Genomic DNA, 21,647 nt, shown 5'->3' with positions numbered 1-21,647 from the left:
GTCCAAGCAGATCTACTAACGACATGCAGGTAGGATTGCATCTTTCAAATGTACAATTTAATACATGTTGTCCATTTTACGCGTTTGCCTGAATGCATATGTAATATTGGGTGTTTCGACACGAACGTGCAAAATACTGGGAGAGGACATGCAACATAAATGTAGCACCTGCAAGGATATTTACTAAACCTGAAAGTAGAAATAGGAGACGTGATTGTGTGTGTATTATTGTGGTGAGAAGGAGACGCAGCAAGTCAAAAAATACATAGAGAATGTGTTTGTCCACCTATTTAAATATTTCTGAGCTGTCAAAAAATATTTAGACATATCGTTTGTCCAGCGATGACATTTCTGAGTTATTGAATGAACTGAATGTTGACTTATAGCCAACAACAAGGAGGAGCCACGTAATACCAGCAATTAAAAAACTTCTTACGACTCAGCATTTTCCTGCCTCTGGGTCATTCCAGCGTATCGCTGTGGGGTATCTCGCCCAGTCCCGATATTCAGGTGTGCTGTCACAGGTCCTGAATGTGTCCCGTAGAATTCCCAGGAACATAAGGTTCCTGAGCACTCGTGGGGCACTGAGTGAGACAAATTCATCTGCCCATCACAGAAAGATCTGGACCTGCTGCTAAGTGTTTGTTAGAAGCATCTTACTGTACTGTACCCTACTGTAATATTGCATAAGTTTTATTATCAAGCAGGGTTTTTTTTCGCTTTTTTGTTTTTCCCACGGCATTGACTTTCTTGCTGATAATCTCCTATATAGCATTTTGTTCTTGTTATTTTTATATTTCTTAATTTTAATGGGATCAGATTTCCTTTTGCAATCGCTGTTTTCCAATGTTGGAATCACTTTAACACACGCAAACCCCTCATTTAAATACAACGATATGCACCTGATATCAGTGACGCAAATACTCTTATTAAATCACCCGCAAAACGGTTGCAAAATAAATGAAAACTTTTGGAAAAAAACACGCAATTTAGTACCCTTTATTTGAGATCTTAGTAAATCAGGCCCTTAGTGCTCAAAACTTTTGCACATCACTGCACATGTTAAGTTAAATAACAACTTCAAAATATCTCTGATAATCTATTTATATATCTACTTGTCTATCTGTCTCTCTATAGACATAGATATAGATGTATAGATATACAGTATGTTGGACACAGTATAAACCATCACTACAGAGCCTAAAAATCTTTTTAAAATTCTCAATGAATATTTATGGGACTGATGCTCAGAAGGCAGAGTAATACCTTCTGCATTGTAATATTACTGAAAGGTAATATATTGTTTGCACAAGTAGAAGGAAGGTCTATTAGCAGCATTTCCATTAATCAAATTCTAAAAGGTGCTCCAGGTATTATGAAACAGACAAACGAGCGCAGCATTTTGGAATAGAAAAGTAGAGAGCTGCAGCACTGCTGCTGCTGGTTTCATACATAATTAACAAAAATGAACTTTCCTCTATCTGCATAGAGCGTATATCCAGAGGCCCTGTCTTAATCAAACTGTTTTATTAGTTCTTCAGAAGCCTCACTCACCCTTGCAGACAGGTCTGTGGTCGCTCCAAGCAGCAAAGACTTCGGCTACGCGCTGGCAGGAAATCGTTTTGGAACCCTGCAGCACATGGTCTTCATCACAGGTAAATTGAGCAGTTGCTCCGATGCTGAGAAGATAACAAACGTCATTAATGCCTGAAAAAGCAATCAATTCTTCCAAAATGACTCCTGATGAAATATCAAATTCATTATTTATTTCACATCGTTCATGGACAAATAAACATATAGGCAAATGTCCAAAGACCTGAGAGTGGACTTAATGGTGGCAGGTAACTAACTCTCGGAGCCCAGAGGCCTCAATTTTATAACTAAAAATGATTTATAAAGCTGCATGAGCACTAGTATTCTGTTATGTACACTGCAAGACAAAATAAGACCATCAAAGTCTGCTTTACATCAAAGTAAATAATCTGAACTTTTTCCGATCCTGAGAGACATGATATGCTATTTGTGCTGGGAATATTATGTCTGCTTAATGGTAGAGAAAAAGACTATAAAGCACAGCATCACCAAGAAGACTGTGGTAACTAGATCAAACATCTAATATATGACAGTCATATAAGAAAGGAGAAGAATGCTACGGGCTTCCATAAACACACAGCTGGATCATGTGTACACATTGTTGTTGACTTAAAGCATGTGACAGTAATACTAATGACACGCTACACGTCATATTATTGAAATTGTTTGGAGAGCATACTTCGGAGCTCCTTAACTCTCCTTTACACAAATCTGAGCTCCTTCACCTGAGCTGTGAAGCACCAACTCACCTGAAGTCGGAGCCAACCCGTTTGCCATTCTCCGGCTCCCCTGGGTCAGGGCAGTAATTAGACACCTGTTTGATTCCTCCTTCATTCACTACACAGAAAAAAAAAAGCAGCAAGAACACTGTGAAAGAGACACTTTTATTGTCAAAGGTGCGTACGTTCAGAAAACATCCACTGCCACGAAAAGCCCCTGAACAGTAGATATATCCCTGCGTGTTCAACAGTTATGTTTAGTAACACAATTTGGTTCCAGGAATCATGTAGTCAGCCATTTGACAGTTTGACCTCATCTCTAAATGTCAGAGAGTTTTAACTGGCTGTTTTTTGGCAGTGCAGTTGTGAATTCACATTTGTGTTTTGTTATATCAGAGTGAGTGCCAAGGGTAAGTACAACTCTCTTACCTGTGCTAAACAAAACAGAGGAAAATCTATCTGGGGCCAACTGGGACTTGGAGGATTAAATAACCTTCAACTATCAATTGTAGGAGCAGCAACAGACAGCCTTACCATGCATAATAATAATCTAAGCACACTACATAAAGCCTTAGAGATATGGTGTATATCGAGCTTTGCCTTTACTTTGGTAGGAATGTAGAAGAAGGAAAATAAATTGTGTTTGAGTGTGTTCTGACTTTTAAAAACCTTCCCCTCAGATTATGATCTGTAAATCAAAGACCGCATGCACTGGATATTACATTCATTAAATATTTAGTATCATAATTAGTTATAAGATTTGCTGTAATATGTGCAATAAGACATCACCCCAAACACACACAGAGGGCCGTGTGTCTTAATGTGAGATGCTCCACCAGCGCGTGTTTTCTTCTTTAACTTCTTTCAGGAAGTTCATCAGCTTTGAACTTAATTGTTGCGGGTTATAATGCAGTTAAGTGTTCAATTATATGCAATAAATCTGCAAGGGATATGAAGCATCTCCTCATAGTCTTTTAATGGATATACAGTATTGTCTCAGGGAAGATTACAGCCTTCTGCATTATTCATGTCTCCATGCAGGGTAAAATCTATGACACATAAGGTAATAAAGATTACAACCTGTTATCATCCAAATGTTTAGCACACTGTTGAGTTAAAGGGAATTGTGATCCACATTTATGTTAATGACACAGCTCTGCAAGCAATTAAAATGCATTCACTTCAGTCTGAAGTGAACACAAATCATCTGCCAAGTGAGTGGTCACTCAACCTTGACTACTGCTGTGAGTGTAGATCACACAATGAATGAACATAAGTCAATCTAATTGTATAGGATGAGACAGAAGGGGTTTTGTGCGACTGAAGCTGATCAAATTTAGCATTTTGCTGCAATATACATGCAATATACTGTAACTGGGCCTGGTCATGTGGAGTTGCTTTCTGTCAGGACAGGAAGTCCGGGACAGAGGGGGAAATAGGTCGTCAGAAAGAAAAAGAGACTGCACTTCTGCAAAATCTAGTACTGTAGCTTGATTCCTTCACCAAATGATGCAGCAAAAAAAAAAAAAACAGACAGAAAGAAACAAAGAACCCGAACGCAAGCCCCACATAAACAAAAAAATCCAAACAATGAAACCAGTTGCATAAGAAAAATAAAAGACTTACTCAAAGACAGTTTGTTAGTGTTGTCCTTTCCCGGTAATAATTTTACCCCTCTGGATTTAAGCTCTCCAGAGCTTTTCACTGGTCGAGAGCAATAGAAAGAGTTCATTAGATAAAAGAAGTTACAGTATTAGATGTGAGAAGATACAGTACAAGTGTTTCTTTCTCTGGTTAGTACTTGGTCTTATGAAGAACATCAAACTGCAATCGCTAATGCTGTGCATCCTTTTGTCAAAAGAAATGAGTTCAGCGGCTCTGATGCATTTCTAAGGGTTGCCCTGGCAATTTTAGAAAACCTAAATTAGGTTTGTTTTTTATGTTTGACTCTTGATGTAAGTCAGACATTTTAAACAGTGGATGGAAATTGAAGGGTCAGAGTAGATTTAATGGTTTTAGCTTGTAGGGCAAATACCACGCAGAATCAAAGAGCAGCCCAAGGACTGCAATGCTACTTATCTTAAGACAGTCTAATTAAACACAGCAGGAGCCAGACTCCAAACAAAAGCCAGGTGATGCAAGTGTCTGTCATTATCAACAGAACAGCCACGAGCAATAAATGGTGCATCAAACAAAAAACAGGGCTATTTGAATTTGAAAACACTGGGACGACACCTGTCCTCTGTACTACACAGCACATCAGCTGCTTATTTCATGAGGTTGCACACACAATTAGAATGTGCATCTATTTACTGTACAGATTATAATTGTTATATGCATAATAAAACCACTAAATGCTTGTCTTTACTTTAAACATTCTGCCATCATCATAAACAAAAATAGATAGAAACCGCTTGACTACTGCAGAAAAATACACAGCAATAGATGAGAAATTTGTTTTTTCGTGCAATTGATTTTATGTCTTCATTTACAATGAGTTGCCACACATGCATGTTACTGAAACTTTTCATAGAGCTGGTTATGGTGAAGTTGCAAGTTTCATATCTGGCTGGGGGCCAGACTGAGACTGAGTGCATGCAGCACATACACTGACTTTAAAGTCAAGCTAGAGAACAATGTCAGGGTAATGGATTATTGAGCCTACAGAGCTGAGTTTTTCTAAGGGGGAAAGAATATACAGTATTTATCGCTCAAATATTTGATTAGCAAGGTCCTTTGAAGTGAATGGTTTGAAGCAGAAACAGCCTTCGTGCCCTCTACAGAGGGTATTAATCAAACTGTTTAATATTCAGTTAACAGAGATCAAAAACATGTTTTGTGTTTACAGTGTGTTTTTCCTACGATGATCCCTTTTTGCTCAAGTAGGGGGCCCTCTGTTACGATGTGCAAATGAAGTAATCATGTCTTACCTTGATACTGGGCCCTGAAGCCTTTGTGGCGGTGGTTGCTCTCTGTCACAAAATGCAGCCGTAGCCAGTTTTTGTTGCTGATGATGGGTGCTGGAATATTCATTCCAGTTAGCCTGAGTGTAAAAAGTAAAATATGAGAAAACAGGTTGTCTGTTTTAAATGCAATTCAGCTTCATCTAGTTTGTAGCAATCCTTGTGTTGCCATGGTCATTAAAATAAGGATAACCAGTTAAAACCAGAAAAGAAATAAGAAATAAACTATAGAGATGGACTCCAAAATGATGCCGCTTCTGGAAAAAAGATTGTGTTCTCAAAATAAAAAAAAACTGCCACAAAACTTCCTTAATTTGACCCTGCTGATTCTTCTATATGTTTGTGTTTGCATATGTACAAATGTTTGTGTGAGGAAAAAGTGGCACAGAGAGAAAATGTGTTTTATTTATGTCATCATATGTGCAGTAATGGCCTGTCAAAATGTGTCAGTGTGACGATAAGTCCCCGTGTGTTCTGAATACATCTGTCTTAGTGTCTGTAGCTGCTTTTAGATCAGAGGTTTTATTCGGTGTGCGGCCTCGGCATCGGGGACGCTCCATAATCGTAGAGATTTAAAGCTGCCAGGGGCCTTCTCATTTGTCTGGCTAACCAGCTCTGTTTTTCTTCTGTTGCTGTGCAATCCCTACACTGCGCCCTGTCATACCACAGTCAATAGTGCACAGTGCCACTGTAGCTATTAAACAGAGGCTTGGGACAGACTAGAAAAAAAAAAGAAAAAAAATTGCAATTGCAGCTCTGTGTTTCCAAATTGGCTCCGTATATGAAAAAAAAACAATGGGTTAACTTGCTGCTGTCTGTGTGTGAGTGTATGTACCCACCCATGTGCATCCCTTTTATTGTGTTTCTCAAGGTGTGTGTAGTCGAGTTTCAAGTTTGTTAATTTCTTTGGCATTTACAACAGAGAAACCAGGGGCAGAGAGACAAAAGCAAAATTAAAGAAATTAAAGTGGCAGTTAGAGAAAGAGAACGACGGAGGGAAACAAAGCGAAGGACACTTTTTCACTTATTGGTTGTTGAATAAATACAAAAAAATGCGTTAATAAGACTACTTGACCTTTGATTTCTCCTTATTTTGACGACCTCACTGGTGTCTGCTGTTTAAATTTGTACTTTATTACTTCATAATAAAACCTGTGCCAGACAGGCTGTTTAATATTTAATTGATAAGCAAACTAAATGCAATTTTGTAGTACTGATGTTTTTAATCCAAAATATCCATCACAAGTGGAGATGATGGCTGTTCTTAAAGGGGAGTTACAAGGTAATTGATTATCACACAAAAGTTGACCTTTTGTCTCATTGCGTCATTGATAAATTGTTAATGTCACCAACATAAAGAGAAGTAAAAAAAGAGCCACTTTCAGGTAGCAAAAGTAGAAGAAAGTGCCTCCTTGTTTCTTGTTGTAGAAGCGGCAATTGATCGCAAGATTTCCTGCAGAAGTTTAAAAGAAAATGGATTGTGACAATAAAGCTGAAGCCATCCAGAAGTTGCATAGATTCTCCAGGCAGCTCGGGAGTGATGTTGCAAATTTAAGGCCAGTGGAGGTGAATCTATTGTTGTGACAAAGGCAAAGTGTGGCTGAGGAGGAGAAACATGATCTGCCATCAACAGTAAACAAAGGCTTAATGTCACCTTACAGAGGACTTACTCCCAACGAGTTTATTCACATCAATGCAAAAAATCTCCCTTCTACATCAAGCAATGCGGGTACAAAGTAAAAAAGAAAAAGTATGACAGAGCAGAAATACACTCCATCACCCCTCCTTCCAGCTGCCACTCTCCATAGGTACAGATACGCAAAGTGCTCACAGGCTGAAGTCCGGCAGAGAAAAAAGACTTACAGCGTCTGATGTTATCTGAGAAATTGATGACTAGCCTGCCAAAAATTTCTCATGATTTTTTTTCCTGGTACATATTGAATATTTTATGTAACTGAGCAGAAAGGTAACAAGGCATAATGTCAGGGAAAATGTACAATGACTGATAAGAGAAAAGGCCTGTATTATAGTATCACTATTTTGTGGCTCCAGTTGTCCTTGTATGTCCAGTTTGTGATCAAACATTCAAGAGCAGCCAGATGGTTGTGAAAATAATTCAAGGCTTCATTGTTGCATGTCACCGGGACTCATCAATGTAAGTGTCATGGAAACAAATAAATGACTTTTGGAAAGTTGGCTGCCAAGTCCCTCTAAAACAGATAAGAACAAGAGAGTGCTGTACTGTTTTCTTATTGTATCTCCTCCGGAGCATACTGAGTTACAAACGACGAGAGTCCAATGGGAAAAAATGGATTCCTCGCATAATCCACTGCCATTCTATCTCTGCAGACTCACTCAGGCTGTGTACTTGTTCCTACATAGATATGCAATATGTTTGTTTGGAGATTACTTCTTGGCACGAGTGGAGTGTTTTTTATGTGCTAGGTTTCATCCAATTTTTAGCATGCTTCATATCCTTGATTTGGGGCATCTCAAGGACTATTGGTAGATGTTTCTTGTAAATTTCTCAGAGTAAAATGTGCCTGATTTGATAGGATGAGAGGATGAAGGGAGCACGGCAATCTCATCAAAATACCGACGTAACGAATCCATGTGTGCAGGCACTGTGGCCAACCATGGCCTTGGGGCCACACCGATAGTAGACACCAGAGATTTCAGCCTCAGTTTCAAAGAGAGGCAGGTTTTACGTAGGTGCTCCACAGATAATGACCTATCAATGCAGGTTTGTTAAAAAAAAAAAAAAAGATTGGGCGAGGTTTCGCTTTCCCTTTTTCAATATAATCTGATGAGATGGAGTAATTGTAGGAATATTTTATGCGATAAGGAAGAATCTGCTGCTCCCTCATCATTTACTGTTCAGGAGATGAATTTATACAGTCTGGTGCCTGTCAGTCTGCCGGTACACTGGCTTTTGAGAGCAGTGGGCAAGTTGCTGTATACCCAGGAGCTACTTATACTAATTGCCTTGGTGAAATACCTGAGTCAATTGTCAATGCACATTCCCTCCACTAAATATTGCATTCTTCCCAGTCTGACAGCAGTAGAGCATGGCTTTTGGAGACATTTTGATGGGTTTCACAGTATTTTGCCAGGGAAGATCAATAATAAATCCCAGAGAGAAGAAATTTAATCAAATACACATGTTAATTTAACCAAAGTTGGTAATTTAGCTGCAGGGCACCTTTTGCTCTCAACCTACTTTGAATATTGTAATCTTTCTCAGACAACCATTTAGCCACTCTGTTGGAATAGGATTGTTCACATTCAATGAACCAAGCAAAATATTGCCAAATTGTTTGGCTAAGCAACAATAAATTCTAAACTCTCAGCTTTCTTTATAATGTTTACAACATACAGAAGCAGTGTTACAGTGGGAAATCTGAAAAGTCTGCAATAAACTGAAGGACTGCAGAGGTGGAAAATAAGGTGGAGAGAAAAGAATGAATAAATCGAACCATTTCCTGGTCAAATTTTAGATTGCGTAAGCAAAAAGTGTGTCTAATATTCGCAGAGCCTTTCAAGTTTCATGCTCTGTGTCCATATTTGAAATAATGACTGACGTGTAATCTACAGCTTGTTGTTTTTGCCCTTTGTGAACATAGCTAAACAATCATATTAAAAGGTCAGAAGAATAACAAATAACTTTTTTTATTTGGCCTGGCCAGACTGCAGTGTTGTTTTTTCTCAAACGAAACATATTTTTTTTGTCTATTTTCACAGTGATTGATGTGCAGCCCCACATCAACCTGCCCCAGCTTGACGACGATGGAATCAATAAACTCATTTTCAGAGATCTGACAGAAATCTTCAATTGATAAAAAGGATAAAAGCTGCTAAGAGGTGTCCGCAAAACATATCTTGCCCTATGATCTTTGATTTTGTGGATTTTCATCTATCTAAAACTGTTTTTTGGTCTACAAAACCATGTCTACATCCACCTTCAGAAAAGTATAAAGTAAAATTTGGTAATTTATGATGTTACCACATTTTAACATTCATATTTTCTGTAATTTTGTATATGTGGAAAATATGTGTTGACCTGATTACTAAATATGTTTCCGTGAACTGTACCGCCCTTATTATTTTGCAATTCTTATTCTCCAGCACAAGGTCAATTTTGCTGTCAAGGATCATGAGGTTTCTTAATTTGCAACTCATTTTCAGGATTCATAATTTCATTCATATTGTACTCATGTATCATCACTTGATAATAATATGAAACACCAAAGGTTGAAGGAGGATAACAGGTTATGTTGGATCACATTTCATGTCCATTTTTGTGAAAAAGGCTAACAGGCGAGGTTAAATCTGACAGAGTTTGAGGCTCCAGGCTGTCAATCACTGTTAAGCAGCTGTAAACCTCAAGGGGAAATTGACAGTTTGCTTGTCTCTGCAGCAGCTGGTGCTATATGTTGGGATGTTCGAAAGTTTAGCTGTTCAATAGCCTTGTCCACAGTCGGAGACACTCATAAAAAGAGAGCGAACGAGGGTAAGGAATTTTACAAGAGAATCACTCGCTCTGAATCATGTTCATTTGCTTGTCTGTCTGTTTACCTGCAAAAGTTGAAGCCCTTGCGTGAAAAATTCTGGCCCCACTTGGATTGCAGGGCTTAAAACGAGAACTCTGCCTGACAGCCTCTGACATTTGATGACACACTATTGTATGTCACCAAATGAACAACCTAGAGCATCATCCTTGAGCTTCAAGTGACCGCTCACCACACACGCAAGAAAAACTCCCACATATAAAAGTACTGCTTGTTAAACTGCTTTATTAGATAAATAAACATAATAGGTGTCATTTTAAACCCGAAAACTTAATTTACCTGATTTGTTGGGACTTTAAAATTAATTAATGGTCAGAAATTAATGGAAAACCTTTGATGTTGATAGAGGTTAATGGAATGTATCAAATATGTAGTGCGTTGTTGATGGTATTAATGTCTAAAGATAAGAGTTTAATGTAATTAATTTAAATTGTTCATGTATTTCACCTGTTATTTATTAGAGTTGTTTGATATGTTTAAGAAAAGAAATGTTGAAACATACTATTTACATTTTAAATGTAAATTAAATCTATTAGGGACGTTCTAATTGCATTAGTGTTTAATTTGATATTTTTATAGATGTTTTTTTTTTTAAGTTGTACTAAAGTAACCTGCTCAGTATACTTGTTTTTTAGGCCTTGCTTTAATGATGGCACTTGCAGACGTTTGTTAAGTTTGTTGCTTTCATCTCTTTTATAACGGTAACATTAATCAATCTCAATCCAGAAAAGCAGAAGTCACAAGATAACGCAATACATTTGCCACTCGGGGTCTGAGGCTTTAAAATGGAGGGGTGTTTCTTTCAGTTAAATAGTTAATTTTGAGTTTTTATGCCTATGAGAGGATGGTTACCTGATGGTCTGTCAAAAAAACATCAGTGTCAGCCTATATCGGCTCCCTGTCACGCTCTCCTTAGCTACGTCAACACACAATGCTTAGCAGTCATCCCCACAATCTCCTTTTGCACCTCTGCTTTTGACTCTGTCACTCACTGACACAGTGTCTTTTTTTCTCTCTCCCTCTGACTCACTCAACGACAACTCTCAGGAACAACAAAGCTCCCAGCATGCTGATTGATTATAGCTTCTTTCAGCCAATTATAATTAATGCCCAGCAGAATCACATAAACCTGGTGGATGCTCCCGTTCATACAGGGCACAGGGGAGATGGATAACCTTAGTCTAAAGGTTGGGGGTTAAACTCATTTCATATTCCCTTGTTTCAGGTGATAATGACTTCTACATGAAGCCCATACAAAAGGCAAAAAGCAGTCCTGGTTAGGGTTTTTGGCATCCCTGAATTTAAAATACAGAATTCTGAATATCTTTAGAAATAAATGCAAACTAAACAAATCTGAACATTTTATGAAATGTCCAAATTTACAAAACAACAACAATAGTTTCTTAAGCAAAACGGAACAGAATACCACTATTTAAAAAAGGCAAAAAGACTATTGTTTGCAGGAACCTTCATGGATAAGCCATAGCCTCTCTGGGATAATGTTCCATTGATGGATGGAACCAAAGTAGTGCTCTTCAATTTGTTTACAGGAGACAAAATGAAGCCCAAAAGCAAAAGAAAACCCTACCTAAAGTAAAACATGGAGGTTCTGTCATTCTGTGGGGCTACTTTGCAGCCTCTGGTACTGAAGTAGCTGAATATATCAAAGAAACATTGAAATCAGAAGATTACCAGGCTTTTTAGAGAGAAATGTGCTGCATGGTGTTAGAAAACTAGGTTTCAGGCTAAGGTCCTGTGTCTTTCAGAAGGATAAGGACCCAAAGCACACATCCAGGATGATAAAATAATGGTTGAAAAGGAAGGACTGTTTTAAACTGGGCCTTGACCTAAATCCCATTGAAAACATTTGGAGAGCTGAAATATGCCATTACAAAAAGGTCTACTGTAAACCTAAAAGGGGTTGAACACACAGCAGTGGGAAAGTGGCAGAAACTAGCAGCAAGAAGCTTCTACATTGTTAGAAGAAATGTTCAGAGGCTATTATTGTTGTCTCTGAAAACAAATATTAGTAAAGGCTGCCAATAATTGTTCCCGTGGTACATTTGGTGTTTGTGATATTTCAACATTATAGACATTTTCTTTTGTTTTTTTTTCTTTTGTTTAGTAAACTTGGACATGTTATTGGAATAATCAGGTTATAGATAATTGGTTAATTTACATACATGTCAAAAGATATTCAGAATTATGTATTTGAAATTCACAGGTGCCAATAATTTTGACCAAGACTGTACAGGTCTGAAGGTAGCTTTTTCAACCAAACTCTGACAAAGATTTGTAATTTGTAATTCATGTGGGAGTCTGTGAATTGATTTAATTCAGTCAGAATCACAAGGTAAATTTAAAATGTTTTCTGCCCACAACTGTCCATGCAAATTCATTAAGGGTACATTTGCATGCTAATCTGCTTTTTCAATTCAAGTGGCTGATGTTAAAGTGCTGCTTTAGTAAAAAGTTACACGGTAATGCTCAACCACACACACAACAAACCTTTGTTCACTTTGTGTGCTTTCAGATGTTAGCTGGGAGACGCCTCATTGTCAGACAAACTAAAGCGAAATCCTTAAGCAGTGTAGCCTTTTCTTACAATGAACCCACCTCTCTTTGGAATAAACACAGAGATGCCAACTCTCGTGCAATCTGTAAATCTAGACTTAAACTTCTATATTCTCAGTGCCCATAGCTTTTTTTTTTTTTTTTTTTTTTTTTTTTTTTAATAGAACAAAACACATTCCAAACTCTACATTTTAAAAAAAAATACTTAAAGTTGATTAATTATCTTATTGATTTAAATGCAATCATATAAGTCAGTTAAAATGCCATTGTTACGGTTTATAAAACTAACTATTACAAATTCCTGTTTCCTTTTTTGTAATGGCCTCTTTCCAACCGGTTTGAATTTCTTTCTTTCTTTTCTAATAAGAAAAGGGTTGTGAAGGAGGTTTTCCGTATGTTCTTGGATAGTTGGGGTTGAGTTTGCAACTGCAGCCGAGCTCCTGAGAAGGCGATTGAAACACTTGATGTAATACTGGGCTATACAAATAAAACTTTATCACCAAGTTAACTTACTTGTCCATAAAAACTGACTCATAAAACAAACTAACTGGGATAAAAGTGATAATCTCTCTGGGATTTTTAACTTATTTTCTGCCCTACATTCAATTTGGCTGCCCTGTTTTTGAACAGAATGTAGGCTGTGATTTAACAGTTTTTCTAAAGCAGTTAAAAACATTTATTTTATTGCAGAAAGGTAAGTACAAAACTGTCAGCAATCGTTTGTGGAAACCCAACCTGCATCCCTACAAATTCAACCTCATCTCACACAAATCAAAGACACCTTTCTGTTAACACCTTTTCATAACCAAACACCAACACCTGCTCTCACAGTAGAACTCTGAATGCAACACCTGAATGCTCATCTGATGAAATACATGCACTTCCCACCCTCACAGGTTAACTCACCAGATGGTTGGCAGTTCAGATCCCTCTACTTCCAGAAAATCCGACTTCTCCTCCATCTGAAATTCTGTGAACACCAGAGAGATGGTGTCCCCCGGATCTGCCAGTATGGTCCACTTACACTCCCCGCTGCTGCCCAAGCCTCCAGCACCTCCGCCAGTGCCAGGGGAGTCACCACTGGGGAAATCGAAGCTGGAGATGAGCCCGCTGGAGCCCCTGAGGGTGCCGCCGCACGTGTCCTCCGCTGTCAGTCACCAAAGAGAAAACCAGGGTAACGGGGGGTGAGAAGGAGAATGGACACATGGTCTCTGGGTTATATCAGATCTGTTACTCAAAAGTTCAACATGGGGGCTGCAGGCATAAAACATCTGTACCTGTCCACTCAGATTAATGCAAACCAGAGAAAGACCAACGTGGAAGCAGCACACTGAGCTGCGCAGGCCATTTAAGCACATAATTGTACTTGTTTATCACACATTCACAGGTTGTTGAGTCCAGTATCTACAGCTAAATCCAGCACAATTGGGGGTCTGTTAACAATATGAAACGTAAGATTTAAAGGTTGCCTGTGTTTTATATACACATAAATCGTGATACATTCATACAAGTGATAATTGGCAGACCAATTAACGAATTAACTGCACGCTGACTCTGCCAGTTCTCTTCATTGAAGTCACAATGTGTGTATGTGTGTGTGTGTGTGTGTGTGGGGGGGTTACTAAAAATATCTGATGATTTTCTCTCTTTCCCTCGCTCCATCCAAGAGTCAGTAATTCATCCTTGTTTACTTCGAGCCCCCTCATGTTTTGGGAAACAAACAAATGGTGATAAACAGGGCTTATAATGCTGTAAAAAAAACTTCAGTGAGGGCAGCATGGCACGTCAGCTGAATGTTAATGCACTCCACCATAACAGTGGTTCGCTCTCTTTCACTCCACGTCGCTTTCCCTTTCCCCCCCACTCTCTCATATCTCTCTCCCCATCCCTATCCTCCAAGCCCTCTCAGATCATTCTACTATTACTCACCACTCTCCCTCTGTCCCTGGATCAGTTTTCTTCTCCCTAAAGAATTCTAATGATGGCAGGGCTTTCACAGTTTTCACATCATTTAAGACTAATATGTGACACTCAGATGTGCCAGCTGAAACCTTTGATGGCTCAGCATTCCACTCAGGGTTGTCAGAGCTGCCAGCCTTGGAACATTCCTGTATGCTGCATTACACAATTGGTCAAGGAACAAGGAAGTGGATGTATGAAATTCAAAAGAAGATGAAGAAAAAAGGGGGAGAAGACAGAGGAGCAGTGTCTGCTAGTTGGCTTGATCCATGTCCTTTGACACATTAGCAGCAGCACAGCAATTGATCAAAGTCTTTCTAGGAAGGGCAGAGATGGAAAATTGATAACTGTCTGAGACATCAATGATACCACACATGTATGATTCATATCAAGGGCAGACTTTCATTTGTATACCGCACCAAGGGCAGGCAAGGTGTAGGCTCATTTGTTGAATGCCAGTACCCTTGTAACAACAAAAGTATTTGGAGAGATGATTTGTTTCTGGTTTAAGTCATCATCTCCACCATGTAAAACATAGCCTGAGTGACAAATGCTATATTCTCTCAATGCATTTAAGATGACATGTCAGAGAGTGCTCTGAAGATCTGTAGAGTAAATGGCTATTGGCTGAAATTAAACTGAAATTAATTAATTAATTAATAAAACAGAATCTGACCAGAGGAGAAACATCCCTTTTTAACCTTGATGATAGACAGGAGGACAGCGTAAAGTGTCCTCGTGGCCATCAAGGCAAATAGAGCGAGAAGGAAGTGTTAGAGAAGTGTCGGATAATGAGATGGGAGGGGGTGTAGGTGCGAAGATTGAAAAAGATGAAAAATTCCTGGAAAGGAAAGACGGTGAGAGAAAAAAGACACAGGAGTGTAGAAAAGAAAGAGAGGAACCTTGGGCTTCTGTAAAATACACAGAATAACAGAAAAGAAATAAAAGGTAAAATGAAATGTCAGAGAAATTCTGCCTCACCACAAAAATAATCGCAGGTCAGAAGCAACCTAATCTAGAAGTGATTCTTCAAGGACCAGCCATCTCTAGTTTAAATGTTGCAAATACTATTCATTACCTCAGACTTATTTTCAGCTAAAAGTCTCAGAAATCACCTCTCTACTACACTTTCTGTTGATGGTTTCATAATAACAGACTGAAGATTTAGACACCATGTCAAGGAATGAATCAATCTCCATAATTATATGTTGTTCACATCTTAAAAGTCTTAAAAGGAGCATGCAGATGGTGACGGTTATGATTAGGAGTTATGTTCAGATTATTTAAATGTTTTGAATACTGTTTTAAATCAATTTTGGTAAACGTTCTTTCCACCACTGGTAGTCAGTAGGTGCTCCCGTCAAATTCAACTTTATGAGTCAAAAAAGTATTACAAATCCCAAATAAATGTTTCTTTCTTTTTCTGTTTTATACCACTTAATAAAGGCTTAAGAAAAAGGTATCTTCTTCTATCTGTTCTTCTAGTTTTCTTTCAGTCGCACTTCTTGCAGAATTATTATACAGTAATTCAAAAGACAAGTGAACATTTTCTTTTGTTGACAGCACTATGGCTATGACCTTTGAACTCCTATGCAGCATGTCAATAAATATCAGTGAACTGTGGAGAATGAGATGCAGCATTGTTTTGTTGACAAAGACCAAAAACAGAAGATTTCCCGGACATGGAACGATTGGGTCCAAACAATTGAACAAACCCATTTTCCAACAAGGTGACACCAGTTGGAAGCACACAACAAAGCAGAGACTGAATCCACTCAGTAAATCCTCACGAGACCTTCATGAGAGAGAAGTTCATTTTTAAAATCACCCCGACAGTAACTGTGGTGGTAATATTACAGCTGTGTTCAATTCCTTAGCTGAAGCACTGACCATTCCATTTACAACATCAATCACAAGGCTGAAATCCTGTTTAAGTAAATCTAGTGTGTTTGTTGTCGACCAAACAGTTACATTTTTAAAAGTAACATCTAAACTTTTTCATTTCACTGACGAGTTAAAAGGATAGAAGTTAGTGTGAAAAAACAGAACAGGTTGAGAACTAAAACTGAGCGGCATCAAGTGTTTTATTAATGACTCCATCTGTCTCAGACTGTGTTTTATTTGATCCAGCAGAAAAGACTCTAAAAGCCATGTCTGCTCTGGTTGATATAACTGCCAGGGCTGTAATGATACTGTTTTACAAGAAAGAAGGTGATCATGCTGAAAAGACCAAATTACAGTTTTGTTTTGTTTTATATTTCATCTAAAGCTGAATTACCATCCCAGTAAAACAGACAATATACTCCATACTGGTTGTGCATGCTGTTTGTGGTGGTAACACTGGACATGAGTGCTTATTCTTCATAGAAATGGTCAGCAGGACAGATAACACAGGACATTAATCTGATTTCTGCTCTTTTTTTTAAAGCTTGGTGTGAAATCCTTCACAATTAACCAAAGTAGTCCACACTACAATGTGTTTGCCAGTGAGAATTAATATGATATAGAACAGTTTCTGTTACATGGAGGAGTGAAAGAATGAACAGAAAAGAGTAAAAAATAGTTAGAATGACAAGTGGTAACCACAACTGTATTTATGAACTGGTTAAAATCAATAATCACACAAAAAGCATGAGTGTGTGATGAAGTCAATTAAAGTAAGCATCATAATTTCCATTTTTGTTCTTTTTGGTGGCCCCTACGGCAAGTTACAAGTAGTAACTGCAGATTTCGGACTTGACTCCCACATATCCAAACAATGTCACCTGTGTAACATCAGTCAGTTGGCAGTTACATCGCTTCACACACAAGTTGGTTGAAGAGCGAGCCTGTTGCTTTAGCACAGCTTACCCCCTCTGGACGAACAACCACTGCTGGGTTAAAGAAACGTGTCACTATCAGTGTGCCGCTTGACATTTTTCCTAGGGTTGACATTACAGATACCCAGCTCAATCAGTTCCTATTACTGCAAATACAAGGGCTTCGATCAGTAGGCCACAGGCTGAATCACCATTGTGTTACCTCATTAGGCGATAGATAGCATTTTAAAAGATATTTAAATGAAAATCTTGAAGAATATACTTTAAGAGCATTTTAACTTGGAATGGAATCCAAACTAAATTTACTTTATCACTCAAACTCAAGATAACTATTAAAACTATATGGACTGATCTTACAAGAACAATAAGGTGAGGACTTTCAATTGCTAAATATGTGGTAATTATTTATATTTGTATTAACTCAGAGCAAACTGACACAGATGACAGTGACGCATAAAAGAGAATTGCAAAACACAGTAAATAGACTATATGTTTTCTGTATATGATGCATTATGCAACACACTGATGTCAACATTTCTATCTGATCTGAACGATGTGACGGGATTTTATTCATCCCTGTGACTATAGGGTGATTTCACTCAAACATGCATGTTACCTTTGAAATTTTTTTAAGGTATTTGTAGGAATGTCTGACAGTAGATATATTACAATGTAAAGCAGCTAGCATTCATAAGAAAAAAATCATCACAGGCAAAAATGATAGAAGCTCAATTTGCAAAGGAGGAGGATACTAAGTAAAGAACAAATATGTAGTATCTCCCAAGGTCCTTCAATGCTTAATGCTTCTTTAAACTCTCCTTCAGCGCTCTGGATGTGATAGAAGCTAGAATTAAATTGTATATATGCACTTACAGTCTAAAACCGGCCACATTTTCATATTGTTAAACGTGCCAAAAAATACATCCAGCACTATTATCCAACAATCTGCAGGGCATCTGCTAGGGCCGAGGGGCATTGCGTGATGAAACGATGTAAAAATCAATCAAATATCAACACATAGCAGTGAGACACAGTACTGTACAAAGGAGTAAATTAAGTTAGGCCTTGAGGTGCAGTTACAGCAAGCAGAAACCACAGGCTGTCATACTGTAGTGTTTATGTTCTAGGTTTTGACTGGGAGGCACAGAGGACACAACGTTGTCACTGTGGCAAATGCTACTACTGACATTATCACAGAAAAATAGAGAGACACTAAAAAGGCTCTCCCGCAAACTGTAAACAAAAATGAAAGCCCCATTTTGTTACTTAGATCTTTATACACCTGAATAGGATGCTGGGGGGGAAAAATGGCTCCTTTATGATTTTCTCTGAAGTGGTTTCCATGATAACAGACATGCTCTCTGATCATTGTTGAATATCATTCAAGTCAGGTGGTGGCAGCAAGAAGCCATGTGCAAAAGAGTGTCAGATACAAATACGCTGTAGTATACTTTTTCTGAATAGACATGGCAGAGGTACCTGCCTGCTGTCTGTGAGCAACTTTTAGTAAAACTAAAAAAGCTGCAGGGTATTCTCTGGCTTGTGTGCTATGGATTAATCACCAATATTTTAGCACAGGGCTTCCTGAAGGCAGGAGATAGATGTCCACAGCCGCATTTGATAATAACCTTACTTATAAATCATTAATGTGTCTACAGTTGCAGACAAATTACACGAGAAAATTAGGTAGATGCTTTGGAGAAATTCATTGTCACAGAGGAAGCAAGACAGATTTCTTTGCTGTGTCTTTGAGGAGCATCCATGCACGGTACTGTAAATCACAAACAGGCAAACTGCCGTCTGAGGCTTTAAAATGCTCTGCAGCTTGAAAATTGTAAATGGCTTCAACTCGATAATGATTTACAGGTTTATTCGCTTCCAATGTTTCATTGGGATGCATGGAAGAATTTAAGGTACAGTTTGCCAAAACGGTTTAAGAACATAGAAGGGGCACTGAATGCTGGGCAATGTGCTCCTTAGCAAATCATTAGAGCATGCTCTGGATTAAAAAATTGATCTCTCTTTTAAAAAGGTGGCAGTGTAAAAAAAAAAAAAAAAGAAAAGATGGTGGTGAGGATTAGGACTGCTTTAGCTGAGCTCATTTACATCCCTAGCATCAGCAACCTAATGCTACTTGAGGAGGGATTAAACCTCTCTCCCCTTGACTTTGATCAGATATACAACACTTGTCTTTCTACTTGGAAATATTCACCCCCAAGGATAGGAGGGAAGGAACTCATGTATAATTTTCTACACTACCTCAGGTTTTTTCCTTTGTAATAATCCCTGTGTTAATGCAAAGGCAGTGACTATGTCACAAAGTGAGTATGTAACTAAGTCTCTCATTTGCTCAGCTGTAAGTCATGTTAAACATTGATAGGATTGAGGAATAGTAGGGAGAACTGTGAAGAGATGCAATTCATACTGCATCATGCATATTTCTGGGGGTCATTTCATTATACCATTATTACCATCTCCTGGTAATTTTAGATTTTAAATGAATTATGAGTGAGGAAGAGGATGATCCAATGCACAATCTGGCACCATAGAACCAATCCCTAGGTGCATAAGAGTGAGGGAGTTTGTCATTTTTGTTTTATGAAATATGAAATGATCGTCATTCTCAATTCATTATTCTTCTGAAATCAGTGCCAAGAGAATATGGAGGCTCACATTGGTAACCCGATTCTTCATCCGAATGCTTCTAAAATGGTTGCCTGTTTTGATATTGTGATTTTAAAGTAAGGATTTCCAGCAGTAGCTTCTGGTAAAGATATCGGGCTATTTCCATATCAATTCCAACTGTGGAGGACAATTTAGCACTCACTTGGACTGAAAAATCTTGCCATGGGCAAGTGGGAAAGTCAAATGTTCATATCTGAATTTTCAAGCTGCGAGCTGAGAAAGGTCTGCAGAGAGGACTGTGTTTAGTCCAGTCCCATTAAGCAACATGGAAATGTTTTATAGAAGCACGGTTTTCTGTGGCCTAATTTCCTCAATTTGTTGGACAGTGTCTGGCAGCAAGAATAACAGTGTATCAATAGACCATATTCTCATGTTGCCATGCTGTCCCTGCTTGCTGTCGTGCTGCCTGGTTTAATGAACGTCCAGAGACTATTTAGATGGAAGGAATCAAAAGGAGCTACAGGAAGGGGCAGTAGTTTCTCACCATTAGAGTATTCATTAATTCTCCATCTCACTGCCTTTCTGCTTAGAGTTGAATCTGTCTGCATTTTTTTTGTCAGTCCTTCGCTCTCTTTGACTATACACTTATACCATCCAACTACTCATATCAACTCACTGCTGTTTTTCTGTGACTCTTTTACACTGTATTGTCACCTCTCAAAAAGACAGTGTCGGACAATAAAAACATGCTTATGGTTGATGTAAGTGGGTAAACACCTATAATTACTATAACTTACAAGTAATTAAACAAAGATGATAGAATTATTATTAGATTCCTGTAACTCTGACTAACAATTTGAGCCATCAGATAAATACGATGGCTGGTGTGTGTTGCCTCGGATGGAGACCAAGAAAAAGAACTACTAAATTACAGCACTTTACCCGTCTTTCATATTGTGCCTCCGGGGTTAACACTGCAAAGACCACTTTTAATTAAAGTTGACAACTCTTACCAGCAAATGTACTTGTATCTGATAATTCCACGGTTTAGTAATGATGTTTAATATATGTCAAATCTGGGTTCTGCACAGCTTCATTACCCTGCTTTGAATGCAGCATTTGCATTGGAAACTGCTAATGGTTGTCTCAATTGCCTCCTCTATTCCCCAGTCGTACACATGGTGGACTTTGGAAGTTGGAGAGGGATGGAAAAGAGAGCTGAGAGAAAGATGAAAGCAAAAAACAGAAGGTGACTGGATGATACACTAAGGTGTTGGGAGACGGTAGGAGGGTGAACGGTGGATTGTGGAGAGATTGTGTGTTGCTGTGTGTTTAGCGTCACACAATTGGTGATGAGCAGAAAGGGCAGGATCACTGAGGAAATAAGATCAAAGGACCATCTGCCCACATTCAGGATGAGGCTCGGATTTAGACGAGAGACTGTGTGGCTCAAGCAGTGCCCAGGCCTTAAAAGGAGTGATGTTTCTGGCCTGTAGATATAGAGGCTAACACTATCCTTAAAAGGAAAGGAACCCTCCATCTGCAGCTTTTTGTTTCCTCTCAGCTTGCTATTTCTTAAACATATGCCGAGTCATTTTTATTTTGCTGTGCCTCGCACTGTAGAGCAAGTTTGTTCTGCTTGCTTTGGGATTTCCTAGGATTGTATATCAAGATGGGAGATCTTTACCTCTTTTCTGTATATCCTCTCTTTTGTTTGAACAACTCTGAACATCTTACACCTAGGCCCCCCAAGAACTAAATCTATTTAATTGAAATGTGCAATTATTCCGATTTCAATTGCACTACAGAAAACTGTAAGATCTACCT

General features: G+C 38.4%; 1 protein-coding gene across 3 annotated transcripts in view; it reads right to left on the bottom strand.

The window, feature by feature from the left end:
- LOC138617846 (CUB and sushi domain-containing protein 3-like) overlaps positions 1-21,647 on the bottom strand; it is a 229,538-nt gene that overhangs the window by 160,713 nt on the left and 47,178 nt on the right. For all 3 annotated transcript variants that reach the window (XM_069693161.1, XM_069693160.1, XM_069693162.1), the window contains exons 5-9: positions 13,324-13,564; positions 5,243-5,355; positions 3,939-4,016; positions 2,343-2,430; positions 1,555-1,679 (exon numbers count right to left, since the gene is read on the bottom strand). In XM_069693161.1, coding sequence (XP_069549262.1) covers positions 1,555-1,679; positions 2,343-2,430; positions 3,939-4,016; positions 5,243-5,355; positions 13,324-13,564 — 645 coding nt within the window. The remainder of the gene's footprint in view (positions 1-1,554; positions 1,680-2,342; positions 2,431-3,938; positions 4,017-5,242; positions 5,356-13,323; positions 13,565-21,647) is intronic.

Source organism: Brachyistius frenatus, unplaced genomic scaffold (assembly GCF_029030835.1).
Source record: "Brachyistius frenatus isolate BFR_SWC_R1_liver_20210118 unplaced genomic scaffold, ASM2903083v1 Contig_14, whole genome shotgun sequence".
Taxonomy (NCBI): domain Eukaryota; kingdom Metazoa; phylum Chordata; class Actinopteri; family Embiotocidae; genus Brachyistius; species Brachyistius frenatus.
The sequence above is the reverse complement of the archived record's forward strand: the minus strand, read 5'-3'. Positions and strand labels throughout refer to the sequence as shown.